Source organism: Tenrec ecaudatus, chromosome 17 (assembly GCF_050624435.1).
Source record: "Tenrec ecaudatus isolate mTenEca1 chromosome 17, mTenEca1.hap1, whole genome shotgun sequence".
Taxonomy (NCBI): Eukaryota; Metazoa; Chordata; class Mammalia; order Afrosoricida; family Tenrecidae; genus Tenrec; species Tenrec ecaudatus.
The window spans coordinates 10940983-10954370 of NC_134546.1; the positions used below are offsets into that span (position 1 = coordinate 10940983).

Below are 13388 nucleotides of genomic sequence, written 5' to 3' on the forward strand. Positions count from 1 at the left end.
GGGAGCTTTGTAAGCCGCACTCTTGCGAAGAGTGGTTTTCATCTTGCCCTCACCCTGTCCTCTTAGCGAGCAGCTAGAGCTGCAGGTGCACCCCCTTTGGGCTGCACCGGGGTCCTACTTGCTGTCCGCTGCTGCCCCCCCCCTTTTTTTTAAAAGAATGCAAGTTGCTGACTGTCGTTTCTATTGTGAGGAATTATTACATGAAAATAGTATGAAAGGCAGATATTCACAGGCCTTCCCTTAGCCGACAGTGCTATAAAGATGTTCCTCCCTGGGCTGCCCACTCTACGTGGACGAGAAAGGAGGCTCAAGGAACCTGGTTTCAGAAAGCATCCTCTGGCTGTCGGTTATGTTTCGGTATTGTCTCCTGTTTACATTCATCCTGTAGAAGTCACCACTTTGCTTGTTGGGAGTCTGCGGAAAGTGGTGACTCGCCTGGTGAGGGACCGCGCGGGAAAGAAGCGTGTACGTTGGACAGGCAGCGAACTGCGTGGGCTCCTTGACTATGTGAGAGGAAATAAACACACTGGAAAGTGACTTCACACTTTCGGTGTTTTAAAGAAATGCAAGCTATGTGTTTTAAAATAGTCCCATCTTCCGGCCTGTTTTTTTCTAATAGAGAGGGGATTTTCTTTCTCACCTTAGTGGGTAGCCAAGGACCTCTAACTGAGAATGTGTCAAAATACATAGTCTTGGGATACTTGGCATCAAAACCACCGGGAGCCTTTTTTTAATGTGTATTCTGGGTCCGGCTACAGGGTTCTGTGTTTCTGACTGGTTGCCTGCTAATGGCCAAGAGTCACTGTGGGCCCGGAGGCTCAGGTGGCACCAGCTGCCTCACCGCCCTGCCTTACTGAAGTGCACTAGTATCACCCACAGCAGAAGCAGTCTTGTGCCAAAATGGATTCGCTCCCCATGTATTGACCCTTGATGGCTTCTGATCCTGTTGACTTGAATGTTGGGACACTCTGCTCTAAGCTAATACCACTGTGCATTTTCCTCAGTAGAGGTAACCCAGATTCCTGACAGACACCAAACCACACCGAACTCCCTAAGGCGAGGGAAGGGAGCCGGAGAGGAGTAACTGTCTGTAGCTCAGTTCACAGAGATCAGCACTGAATACTGTGGCAGTAAAGCCACTGAAGACATGATCGTGAATGAAAGGAGCCAGACACAAAAGAATACAAGCCATGTGGCTGATCGTATACATTGAAAACCATTGTAATCCAAACTGCTGTCCGGGGAAGTCTGCCTAGCTGGTGACCTGATTGAGCAAGGAGGCGAGGGCTGTGATTGGGGAAGGACTAATTAAGGGCTTTGGGGTCTTTCTGATATTATGAAACTTGACCTTGGTTGCTGTTAGTGCTGTCGAGTAGAATCATGGTCCCCTGGGACAGAGTGGAACCGCCCCGTGGAGGCTCCTTGGCTGTAGTCAAGGTGGAAGCAGGCCCCTAGCCACTGCTCACACGCAACTGCCGGCGAGTTTGATGCTCCCACTGAGAAGGGAGCCAGCTGAGAGCCTCCTCGTGGCACCACCAGGGCCCCCTTGGTGACTGGGGCAGTAATTTTAAGTCGTACAAAACTTAGTAGCATTTCATTTTCTTTAGAAGAAAAGAATAAAAAATTGTAGTAATAGTGTTTGCTTCATTTAGTTTTTCTTCCTTTGCTCAGTGAAGCATGAACTTGGTTCTGGTACCTCCTTTTGGACTGTTGAGCTGTGGACCCCCAAACTCAATCACTCCCCTTAGCCTGCCCACTTTCTCTGGAGACGAGGCCTCTTGGGAAGGAGGATGGTCAGACGTGGCCCGGACTCTCCCCTTCCCTCCTCCTCAGGCGCCGGGCTTGGCCTTCCTGTAGCAAAGACCTGGACGATCAGATGGCGCTACAACACTTGATTTCCTTTGGATCCTAAAGATGTATGTTGTTTATTATTTGGGTAAACCCAGTTCAAAATGGTCTTTTAGAAGTAGAATTTCTGTGTGTTATAATTCAGCTGCAGCACTGCGGGTGACATGAACTCCTTAAAATCTTCATTCTTATCTCTGAAAGGCTGCACAAAGACTAGGAAAAAAGTGCCTCTAGTTGAGAGAAGAAATAAGGAAAGCTTAACGTGTCGTAGCAGACACACACACACACACACACACACACAGTCACACAATTAAGAATAGTAACACCGAGCTCATCGCCATCGAGTCAATGCCGACTCATAGGTTTCCCAGACTGTAGTTGTTTATGGGGATAGGAACCCCGTCTTTCTCCCAAAGGACTGCAGCTGTTGGTTTGAACTGCCGGCCACGCGAATCTCAGCCCAGTGCATAACCACGGCAGTATACCAGGGCGCTGGTGGTGTAGTGAAGAGTCCCCAGGTCACCACCACAAGATCAGCAGTTAGAAACCACCAGCTGCTCCCAGGAGAAAGATGGGGCTTCCTTCTCTATATAGAACCATCTCAAAACCCACGGGGACAGTTCTTCCTGTCCCATAGAGTGAGCCAGCATTGACTCAGTGGCAGTGAGTAAATGTGTGTATGCACAGATACATTTTTGTTTTCTGTTACATAGATCTATACTACCTTTAAAAAAAAACCTGTCCAGAAGTTACATTGAAAACCAACAGTCGACCTCTACTAATTGTGTGACCTAAGGAAAAACATAAATGGTTCATGATTTAGGCTGTTTGTCATCATTAATTAATTTTGAGTTTTACAAGTGTAGCAGAAAAATTGATTTGAGTTTATGTGCTTGGAAAGACCTCGTTCCTGTTGAGGGTTATCTGCCCTGTTTGCTCTCAGAGCCCGTGTGACGGAGGCGAGCTGCGCCCTGGGGCTTTATGGGCTCTCATCTGAACTGGACGGCGTGCCAGGCTTTCCTCCCCGGGAGCAGCTAGGGGGCTCAAACCTCTGGCACTTCTGTTAACAGCCAAACCCTGAACCTCTGCACTGCCAGGACCCTCTTCTAATGTCAGCCAGTATAATATAAATCCATCTAGCTTAAGCTTTGCATGAGATAAGACATTGAACTGGGAAGCGTTTCTGTGTTTTGCTTGTTGCTGTTGGTATGGTGATTATAGTCAAATGGATAGCATCTCATTGAGAAGTCTTCAGTCTGAGTATTGAAAAATGAAAAATATAAGACGAGTAGCTTTGCAGGCTTGATCGTTATTTTTAGTTTGGAACTCTATTCTGTTTGGCTTGGATTGTCCTTTTGGGGCCTGTGGTGCGCCGTCAGTGAAAGTGACTCAAGCTGATTCAGGTGAAAGGCCTATCTGTCTTTTTGTTGAGATACAGTTCGCCCTCTATGTACAGCCCGTGCTTTCCCGAGTGTACAATTCAGTGGTTTGTAGTGTAGTCACAAGATGCTCAACCGTTAAACAAGCACATTGCTGTTAAGTTCATCCAACTCAGGGCGGACCCATGTATGCGAGAGTAAAACCGTGCTGACTACTGGGTGGTCCGTGGCTCTACAAGTACGTGGAGAACAGGCCTTTTTCCTGAGGCACGTCTGGGTCCACTTGAACCTTCAACCTCCTCGTTAGTGGCCCAAGGCATTAACTGTGTGCACCAGGTGCATCTCAGAAATAATGCAGATTCCATTCCAGACCACTGCAAAAAGTCCATATTAGAACAAAGCGAGTCATGGGAATTTTATTTCTCTCCCAGTGGATATAAGAGGGATATCTGATGTGCTATAGTCCATTGAGTGTGCAATGTCATTAGGTGCCATCAAGTTGACTCTGACCCATAGTGACCTTACTAGGCACAGTGGAAACACTGCTTGGTCCTACACCATCCTCACAATTGTACCTGTGCCTGATCCCATTGATACAGCCCCTATGTCGTTCCATCTGGCTGAGGTCCTCCTCTTTTTCTTTTACATTTTATTTATTTTGTTTGTTTTAATCATTTTATTAGGGGCTCATACAACTCTTATCACAATCCAGATATACATCAATTGTGTAAAGCACATCTGTACATTCATTGCCCTCATCATTCTCAAAACATTTGCTCTCCACTTAAGCCCTTGGCATCAGGTCCTCATTTTTCCCCTCCCTCCCCGCCTCCCCCTCCCTCATGAGCCCTTGATAATTTATAAATTATTATTTGTTCATATCTTGCCCTGTCCAACATCTCCCTTTGCCCACTTTTCTGTTGTCCGTCCCCCAGGGAGGAAGTCACATGTAGATCCTTGTAATCGGTTCCCTCTTTCCAACCCACCCTCCCAGTATTGCCACTCACACCCCTGGTCCTGAAGGGATCATCTGCCCTGGATTCCCTGTGTTTCCAGTTCTAACTGTACCAGTGTACATCCTCTGGTAGAATTCGGATCATGATAGCGGTGGGGAGGAAGCATTTAGGAACTAGAGGAAAGTTGTACTTTTCATCAGTGCTACATCGCACCTTGACTAGACGCCGCCCCTTGACTCGTCTCCTCCCCTAGACGCCTCTGCAAGGGGATCCCCAGTGGCGACAAATGGGCTTTGGGTCTCCACTTTGCACTCCCCCCTTCATTCACTATGGTAAGGTTTTTTTGTTCTGATGATAGCTTATACCTGATCCCTTCGACACCTCGTGATCGCACAGGCTGGTGTGCTTCTTCCATGTGGGCTTTGTTGCTTCTGAGCTAGATGGCCGCTTGTTTACCTTCAAGCCTTTAAGACCCCAGATGCTATACCTTTTGATAGCCAGGCACCATCAGCTTTCTTCGCCACATTTGCTTATGCACCCATTTGTCCTCAGCGATCGTATCAGGGAGGTGTGCTCCCAATGATACAGCCTCCTCTTTTTCAGCACACCTCCACTTTCCCAAACATGGTATCCTTCTCCAGGCACTGGTGTCTCCTAACGGTATGTTCAAAATGTAAAATGAGGTCTTGCCATCCTTGCACCTAAGGATCTCTCTGGCGGTACTTCTTCCAAGATGGATGGATTTGTCCTTTTAGCAGTCCATGGTACTTTCAACATTCTTCTCCAGCACCACATTTCAAATGCATCGATTCTTCTATGGTCTTCCTTTTTCAGTGTCTGACGTTCCCATGCATTTGAGGCAACAGAGAATTCCATCCCTTGGGTCAGGTGCACCTTAGTCCACAAAGTAACATCCTTGCTCTTAAGTTTTCTAAAGAGGCCTTGTTTAACAGATTTACCCAATGCAGTACATCTTTTGATCTCTTTACTGCTGCGTCCATGAGCACTGATGGTAGATCCAAGTAAGACAAAACTCTTGACAACTTCAACTTTTTCTCCTTTTTATCTTGATGTTACCTAGTTACCTATTGGTCCAGTTGTGAGGATTTTGGTCTTCCGTACATTTAGTGGTGGAGGTGTGCAATAGCATTAGGAAAAGTTGAGAATTACCAGAATGTGACACAGACACCAAGTAGCACGTGCTGGTGGAATGTGGCGCCAATCGACCTTCTCAGCACAGGCTTGACATGCAATAATAATGATAATATCTGGTATGCACAGTAAAGTGAAGTGCAAGAAGATGAGTTATGCCTGCAATTCCAGAACACTTTCATCACCCCAGAAAGCAACGTGTGCCATTAGCAGTCGCCCTCGCCCTTCCCCAGCTCCTTGCAAACAGAGGTCTGCTTCCTGACTCTGGCTGTTTCTGTTTGGGACATTCCATGAAAATGAGTCACATGACACTCAGCCTTTTGTGTCTGACGTCTTTCACTCAGCATAATGTTGTCAAGGTTCATCCAGGTTATAACAGCTCTCCGTAACTCTCCATTCTGCTTTACGCCCGACTCCTGTCCCACTGTATAGCTATAATGGATTCATCAGTTAGGGTTGTTCGCACTCCGGTAATTATGAGTAATGGTACTATGAACATTCATGTCCAAGTGGACACAAATTTTCAACTCTCAGGAATGGAATTGCTAGGTCTTAAAGTAACTGTACTTAGCTCTCTGAGGAATTTGCCAAACTGTAATCCGAAGCAACTGCATCATTGTCCACTGGGGTGTGCAAGGGCTCCGGTGCCGCCACACTGGGTCGGCACTTGTCATCGCCCAAGCCTTCGGTCACGGCCATCCCAGTGAATGCCACGTTGCAAGCCATTGTCAGTAGTGCCCTTTGAACCTAGAGGTTTGACATTTTGATAGTATCCAATTTATCTGTGTTTTTCTTTGTTGCTTCTATCTTGGGTATAAGATCAAAGAAACCATTGCCTTATCCAGGCTTACATACACATATTTACAACTGTGCTTTCTTTCAGGAATTTTATTGTTTCAGCTCTTGTATTTAGGTGTGTGAGTTAATTTTTATACGAGGGGGTAGCCCCCCCCCCCAAAAAAAGGGAAAACAACTCATAGTGTGCATTTTTCCCACAAGGCGAGCATTGAGCAACTCACTCTGAGTCACTGCACCCAGTGGTGTTGCCTGGGAATGTCCTTTTTGGTCACCGTGAATATTTTCGTAGAAGCAGTTTTGCTCAAACCTCATTTGTTGTGCTGGCAGATTTAAGAGAACAGCGCAAGGCTGTGAAATTTTGTTTTCTGCTCAGGGAAAAATGCCGCAGAAACTGTTGTGATGTTGAACACAGCTTATAAGGATAGCGCTATAGGAAAAACTCAAGTGTTTGAATGGTTTTCTCCTTTCAAAAAAGGTGAAATGTCGGTTGATGACAAATCTCATTGTGGACTTCCGTCAACTTCCTGAACGGACAAAAATGTCAACAAAATTTGTGCACTTGTGCTGGAAGATTGACAGCCGACCATTAAAGAGATGGGGAAGATTTTTAATAAATCATTTTATTGGGGGCTCTTGCAGCTCTTTTAACCATCTATACATCGATTGTATCAAGCACATTTGTACATATGTTGCCATCATTTTCAAAACATTTTCTTTCTACTTGAGCCCTTGGTAGAAGCAACTCTTATTTTCCCTGCCTCCCACCCTTGTGACCCTTGATAAATTAAAAAGTATTGTTTTTATGTCTTAAACCATCCGCTGTCTCCCACATTTCTGTGGTGCATCCCCAGTTCAACGAATTTTAACGGAAGATTTGGAAATGAGAAGGGACGCTGCAAAATGTGTGCCTTGGGTTCTGCCTCACCAGGAAAAAGAGTGTCGAGTGGAAACATGCCTTGCTTTAAAAGAACAGCTCTGAAGTGACCCCGACTTTTTCCCCAAGGTCATTACTGGTGATGAGGCTTGGTGCTATTCTTAAGACCCTGAGAGCAAACAGCGATCAAGCCAGTGGGAGCCGACCTCATGACCTTGCCCCCCAAAAAAGCTCATCAAATGAAATCAAAGATCAAGTGGTGCTCATGTTTTCTTAATGTGAGGGGGACAGTGCATTTGGAGTCATCCCTCCAGGTCAGACTGTTTATCAAGCTTTCTATTTAGAGGTTCTAAAAAGATTGCCCAACAGTGGGACAAAAAAGCCCTGACTTGTGGCAGACGGGGGACTGGATTTGCCACCATGACAATGCACCTGCTCACACAGCCATCTCAGTGCACCAGTTTTTGACAAAAACCGCATGCCTCTCTTGCCCCACACATCTGACTCACCTGACCTTGCTTGGTGTGACTTCTTTTTGTTTTTGAGAATGAACAGGGACATGACAGCCATTTGAAGATGTAGAAGAGGTGAAGAAAAAAAAGAGGGAGGTGCTGTCAGCCATCCAAACAGATGAGTTTGAAAAGTGTTTCCAAGAATGGAATCACAGATTTGACAAATATGTTAAGTGTAATAAGGTTGTTCTGTAAAAAAATTTAAATATATAGCTTTGAAAAAATTCCGGTTGGGGAGAACCCCCCCGTCAAGGTGGTGGGTCCAACTCTGGCATGTGGCTGTCCAGTTGCCCCGGCACCTGCAGTTGAAAGACTGTTGCTTCTGCACCGCATTATCTTGCACCCTGTTGACATCAGTTGACCCCAAATGGACAGATTTTTTTTCTTTACTCTTAGCACTATCCCATTGACCAAATTGATAAATTTCACCTAAAAAGAATATAAACTTAAAATAGGTTTTAAAAAAATAGGTCCCAATAAAATGACTTTTTAATAAGAAAAAGAAATACGTCATTTTTCACTTTGGGGGAAAAAGTCATACGACAGCTTTAGGTTTTTTTAAGTTCTCCTCAAAAGTTTTCTTTCCTAGGTCATAAGCCTAGCCAGCATCCGGGCACAGTGAGGCCAGATTACTGCATAGACTGTAAGCTTCCGTGTTTAAAGACATGCACATCACACTGCCTCCCGATAGCACCGCGGTCTTCATCCAGTGTTCACTGGATAAAAGCTGCAGCTTTCCTCTGCCTCACTCTGCGGTTCCCATGGCCGGCAGCACTCGCCAAATGGGGAAAGCCTTTCATCTGCATTCATACCTGTTGATGTTGTCAGTAACCTTTTATAGTTATAAAAGCAATATGATATATTGTATAAAGTCAGAAAATACAAACAAAATTTTTAAATGAAAATCCTACATTCTTACCATTCAGACTATTACTGCATTGAATCTACACTCACAGTCAGTGGGCTCCATCTGTCCATCTCAGTAAGTTTTCATCTAGTACTGGGCTGCAGCCACCTTTCCCCAGCAAGGTGCTCCATCCCTGCCCAGTGTGCTGGCCTGCCCACACCGACGCTCAGGCCAGGCCTGTGGCTCCTGGACGTGTTGTATGGCTCTTGCGTCCTCGGACTCAGCAGATGTCCTCTCACCCGTGTCTGTGGTTTGGGGGTTGCATTCTGTTTAGTAATGTTTGCTTGTTGAAGCTTCTGTACAGAGAGCTCCAGCCCCTGGATTTGTCTGCTTGCCTCATTCTCTCTGGTCCCTTGATTTCCTATCAATGGAAACGGTGTCTACAGGCTTGGTGCATTTGGGATCAACACTTTGGACTAGAACACCCTTTGGGCATTATGTCGTATAAGAAGACATGTAATACCTGGCTGGCCCCATTTCTAGTGACACTCAGCTGACCACTGGGGAGAGGCTGACCGTTTCGATGGCATGGTGTAGTGTCAGTTTCTACCTTGAGACAAGGGCGGGCCCGATGGTTTGGGTTATGGCTGGTACAGATAGCCAGGCCCCTGGCAAGCACCCACCGAATGGAATAAAGCTGCCACCACGAAGGCTCAGCTGAAAGCGTAGACTTTACTGAGAGAAAAGTTTGAAAAGGTATTCCATGCTTCCAAGACATCCTGGAGCCGAGCTCAGTCTTGACCTACAAATGGTATTCGGCTGACTGAGTTGTCCACCTACTGGGAGACATTGGTTCTAAAAGTCTAATGTTAGATTGTGCAGTCCTCCTATAAAATCCTTTTTATTCTGACCTGGACTCGAAGTTACAACAGAAAAGTCTAGATATAAAATAAATGTTGCTTCCCCTTCCGACTGCCTCCTGCTCCCCATCCTAAGGGCAAAGAAGATATTTATTTGTGTGGAAGAAATAAGAGAGGGGTGGGGGTGGTGTGTGTGTGTGTGTCCCCTGTCGAGTAGATCTGCAACTATCCTGTCCCATGAAGAAAGCTGCTTAGAGTCCACGATTTACAATGGTGTGCAGTGCGTAACTGCACAACACCAGCTCTTGCCTCAGGAGATGGAGCCTCAGGAAGGAAAAGGCAGCGGCTGGGTTACAGTCGTGTGTCAGTGTGAGCCACACAAGGCCCAGTCACCAGCTCCGTGGGTGACGTCTGTCTGGGGCACTGGAGTCAGAGGCGGCTCACCTGCACCCCCCCGGGGTGTGGAGCTGTGCCCGTGCCCCGAGTGCCTCGGGCCTGTGTGCAGCCCCACCCGGCATGAGCTGCTCCTTTTCTGCCATCCTGTCCCTCCCCAGCACCGCCATCCCCGCTCTTCCCTGTCCTTGCATCCCGGCAGCCTGGTGAAGACCCCTGGGATGTTTTTGAGTCTTTTCTCCTGGAATTCCCCGTTGGGGTCCAGAAAACCTGAGGTTGGAACGGTTTGGGAGGCCTAACGCCCCAGCCTTGCTTTGCTTCAGGCGAGGCAATTTTGGTCATTCCAGGGACGGGGGAAGAGGACCCAGTTAGGCAGAGTGTGGTTCGGGCCTGGCATTCTCTTTCTGCTTAGTAATGTCTTCCATTTGCGCCCGGGGAAAGGCTTCTAGCCCTCAGGGAAAATGGCAACGAGACCTGGATTCGTGTGGCTTGCGTGCCTGGCCTCCCTCCCGTGAACATTCATAAATAGGCCCTGCCTCTCTTCACCAGCAACTTCGCATCTGGAGCAGGAAGCAAGCACCAAATGTGCCGAGGCGGAGGAGATGGCAGAGAAGAAACCCCTTGGCCCCAAGGATTACTGACAGGTTGAGTAGCAGTGTAGTGGGTTTCTCGCGGGCCAGCAGTGAAACCACCAGTGGGAAATGCCAGGCTTTCTACTCCTGTGAAGGACATCACAAGGCCGGCCGTTCGGCATCAGCTCGGTCGCAGGGAGTTTGCATTTTGAACTGGAGAGATTTCTTCCCGTTGGGCCTTGACAGAGCATTTCCTTTGTCCTTTGTCACTAGGAAACCTAAGCGAGAAGAGCACTTGAGCGAAGAAGCCAGCCAGGTGATCGCCAGCCTTCCGGACTTAACATTCATGCATGCCAAGGTGTTGATGTTCCCAGCCACGTTAACTCCTTCCCCAAGCTCCCAGAAGGCAGACTGAGGGCCCAGCTGCGGGGATCGGGCAGTTCCTACGGATTCTCCTGCCCCTGTTCTAATTAAACAAAACAAAACGCACGGTCAGCTGGTTTGTGGGTAAGCCGCCCTAGAAAGGTATACATAGTCATGTATATTTATTTACATACTGAAGTCCTAAATTTATATTAGAAAAAAGTGTAAATAATCAGGGGTGAACATTTTTGAAGATTTATTCTTTTTGTGTTGCGAGGGTGCACACATTTCCGTCTTTGTGAAATACACTGGTGGCGTCCTTCTTACAAAACTTTTGAAATAAAAAAAAAGAAAATTAAAAACTCCACTCTCCACTGTCTGTGAAATCCCCTTCATCTTTTCAGATTGCATTGTGGGCCCTATTAATTTCTCATTGCCTCTCTTGGACTTTTTGTTATCAGTCAGTTCCAAAGTCCCTGTTTAAATTGTTTCCTTTTTAAATTTTGTGTGTTCTAGGTTCGTTTCAGGTCTGCTTTTTGTTACCACTAGGAGGGGGGGAGGTCTTCTTTAATCTCTTCAATCTGGCATATTGCTGCTGGATCTCTGACGAGGCACTTCCGTCGATCGCTCGTTGGTGGTAGGGTGCGGATCATTGTCAGAACTCGATTGGAGAGGCGTAAAGAGATTGTGTCCGTTTTCAATTTGTTTGATTTTTTTTTAATTAGTTTGATTTGGAGAAGGACCAAATTATATGAATGTCTTCCCATGAAAATTCATTGTTAACTGATTTTTTTCCTTTTGTTGTTGTTGGTCTATTGTACTACTATCTTTTGAGGATTTTGCACAGTGTAAAATGACATAATCATAGATTGCTATGGTTTAGGCTGTATGTACAGTAAAAACTCTGGGTTTCAAGTGTTTGGGGAAATTCCTATGGAAAAAGAGAGACACGTAGAAGAACCTCTAACCAGGTTCACGTGCATGCCAAGGTCTTTTGAGATTCGAGTGTGTCAATTTCCTTTTAGCTTATACAAAAATAAAATAATTTAAAAGAAATGCAGCCTGGCGTCTTTGTCTTTGGTTACTTGAAGCAAAAAAAATGCGCCAAGTTGAATGGAAAGTTCTACCAAGTTCTAATTTCTTTCAGCCTTGAAGAAATCATTTGGTAGGCTACACACTTTGTTGAGCCCAGAGAGAATTAGAATCTGACCCATAAGAACCGAATCAAGCAGGATTTAGATGTAACATGCAAGATCACACCTAAAAGAAACTCCAGTAATCCATCACAACAATACCTTCACCAGAATATTGGCAAGGTGGTAATTAAGTAAAGACAGTGAATTGTGGTGAGCAAACCATCTGTAAAAGGACATTTTAAAATGCTGTGCTGAGCTACTGCTTCAGCAAGGAGCCAGTGGCAGGCTCTGTGAGGAAGGGCCCTGGCGCCCAGCAGCAGTCCCTCTGTGCCGCTAACTCCATGGCCCCTTCCTCGTGGCCGTTCCTGCGTGGCCTTCGGGCTGGCTGCCAGGCGGGGCTGCCTTTCGTGGAGAAGCCTTCCCCCAGATCCATCCACACAGGCCCCTGAGCAGAAGAAGACACAGCTCAGTCACGGGAACGAACGGAAAGGAGGACCGGAGCACATTACAAAGCACAGACTGCCAGGGTAACTCGGCGTGCTTCAGAGCCCACTTTCTAGATCTGTTTTCACAAGAAGAGGCCAGCGCGTCTCTGAGCCTCGCTGACATTATGTGTAATAAGAACAGGAAGAGCACTCCTACCTTGCAGGGTCACTGTTAAATAATGGATGTAAAACACTTGTCACGTGAGTAGACTATCAATAACGGTAGCCAAAGCACGGACTCAGCAAAACCGGGGTACAGTCAGCACAAACCTGGATTCCGGGTAGACCCAAGCAGCAGGGCTAGGAGGAAGATTCTCTTAAATGGCAAATGATTATTGAAAAACAACCAAGTGGGTCTTTGGCATGAAATTGACCCTGCTTTCATCCCTTGGAATAGATGCTTTCTCTTAGAACCACTTTCAGATCAGCCAAGTCCCCTTTTGTTTGTCTCGCTGGCTTTTGACGTTTAAAGTACATTCACATTGGATTCTCTTGAGCACCTGACGGGCACTCCTCAGACCAGATCGGGCCTTGGCCTGCACCAGAAAGCGGCAGCAGCTGGTGCAGAGAAAGACCTGCAGCTGCAAACTCCTCTTCACAGGCTGCTGCTAGGGCAGCTGCCGCTTGCTCCAAGTCAGCCAGGAGGACCCTGGGGTCATGGGGGAGGGGAAGAAACTAAGGAGTCGGAGCCCCTAAGGCCAAAGTACATACAGTGGAGATTGGTTTCGCAGTCAGCACTGGGCCTTTGGCTTCTTCAAGCCAGCTCACCGTGGCCAAGGCTAACTAGCCAGGAGGAATCTCCCCATCAACCCGAGACAGACTGAGAAGTTACGGGGGAGAAGAACTCCCTAAGCTGAGTCACGTGTCTCTACTCTCTTCATGAGTCATTCTTTTATATAGAAACGGATTCTTCCCACTACGTGATGATTGTGTTCTTTATTTAGAACTTGTCATCGTTCGCTCCTTCGTGTTTCTTGAATCAGGATTAGGGTTGACTGAGTAACGGGATCTAAAATACCGTAGTTCGTGTCATGAGACTCATCTTTGTCACATTTTAGCTTCTTTCAAAGTGAGCTGTATCATACAATTGGATGGGTGTCCGTTTAATTGGCAGTGTTTTTCTTAGCATGGCACAAAATGATGCTATGTTTTGCATTCCCTGTCAGAATTGATGAAAAATGGTAACTGGCTTAAACAAAAGAAGCTGCTTTCT

At 46.6% G+C, this 13388-nt stretch overlaps 1 protein-coding gene across 2 annotated transcripts in view; it reads left to right on the forward strand.

The window, feature by feature from the left end:
• Positions 1 to 11612, forward strand: part of AFTPH (aftiphilin) — a 76125-nt gene extending 64513 nt beyond the window's left edge. Inside the window, exon 7 of one of the 2 annotated variants that reach the window (XM_075535193.1) lies at positions 10465 to 10608. In XM_075535193.1, the coding sequence (XP_075391308.1) occupies positions 10465 to 10473 (9 nt within the window). In that variant the 3' untranslated portion in view covers positions 10474 to 10608. Of the gene's footprint in view, positions 1 to 10464 lie in introns of both variants that reach the window. The other variant, XM_075535192.1, reaches the window with a different exon arrangement.
• Positions 11613 to 13388: the final 1776 nt, after the last annotated feature.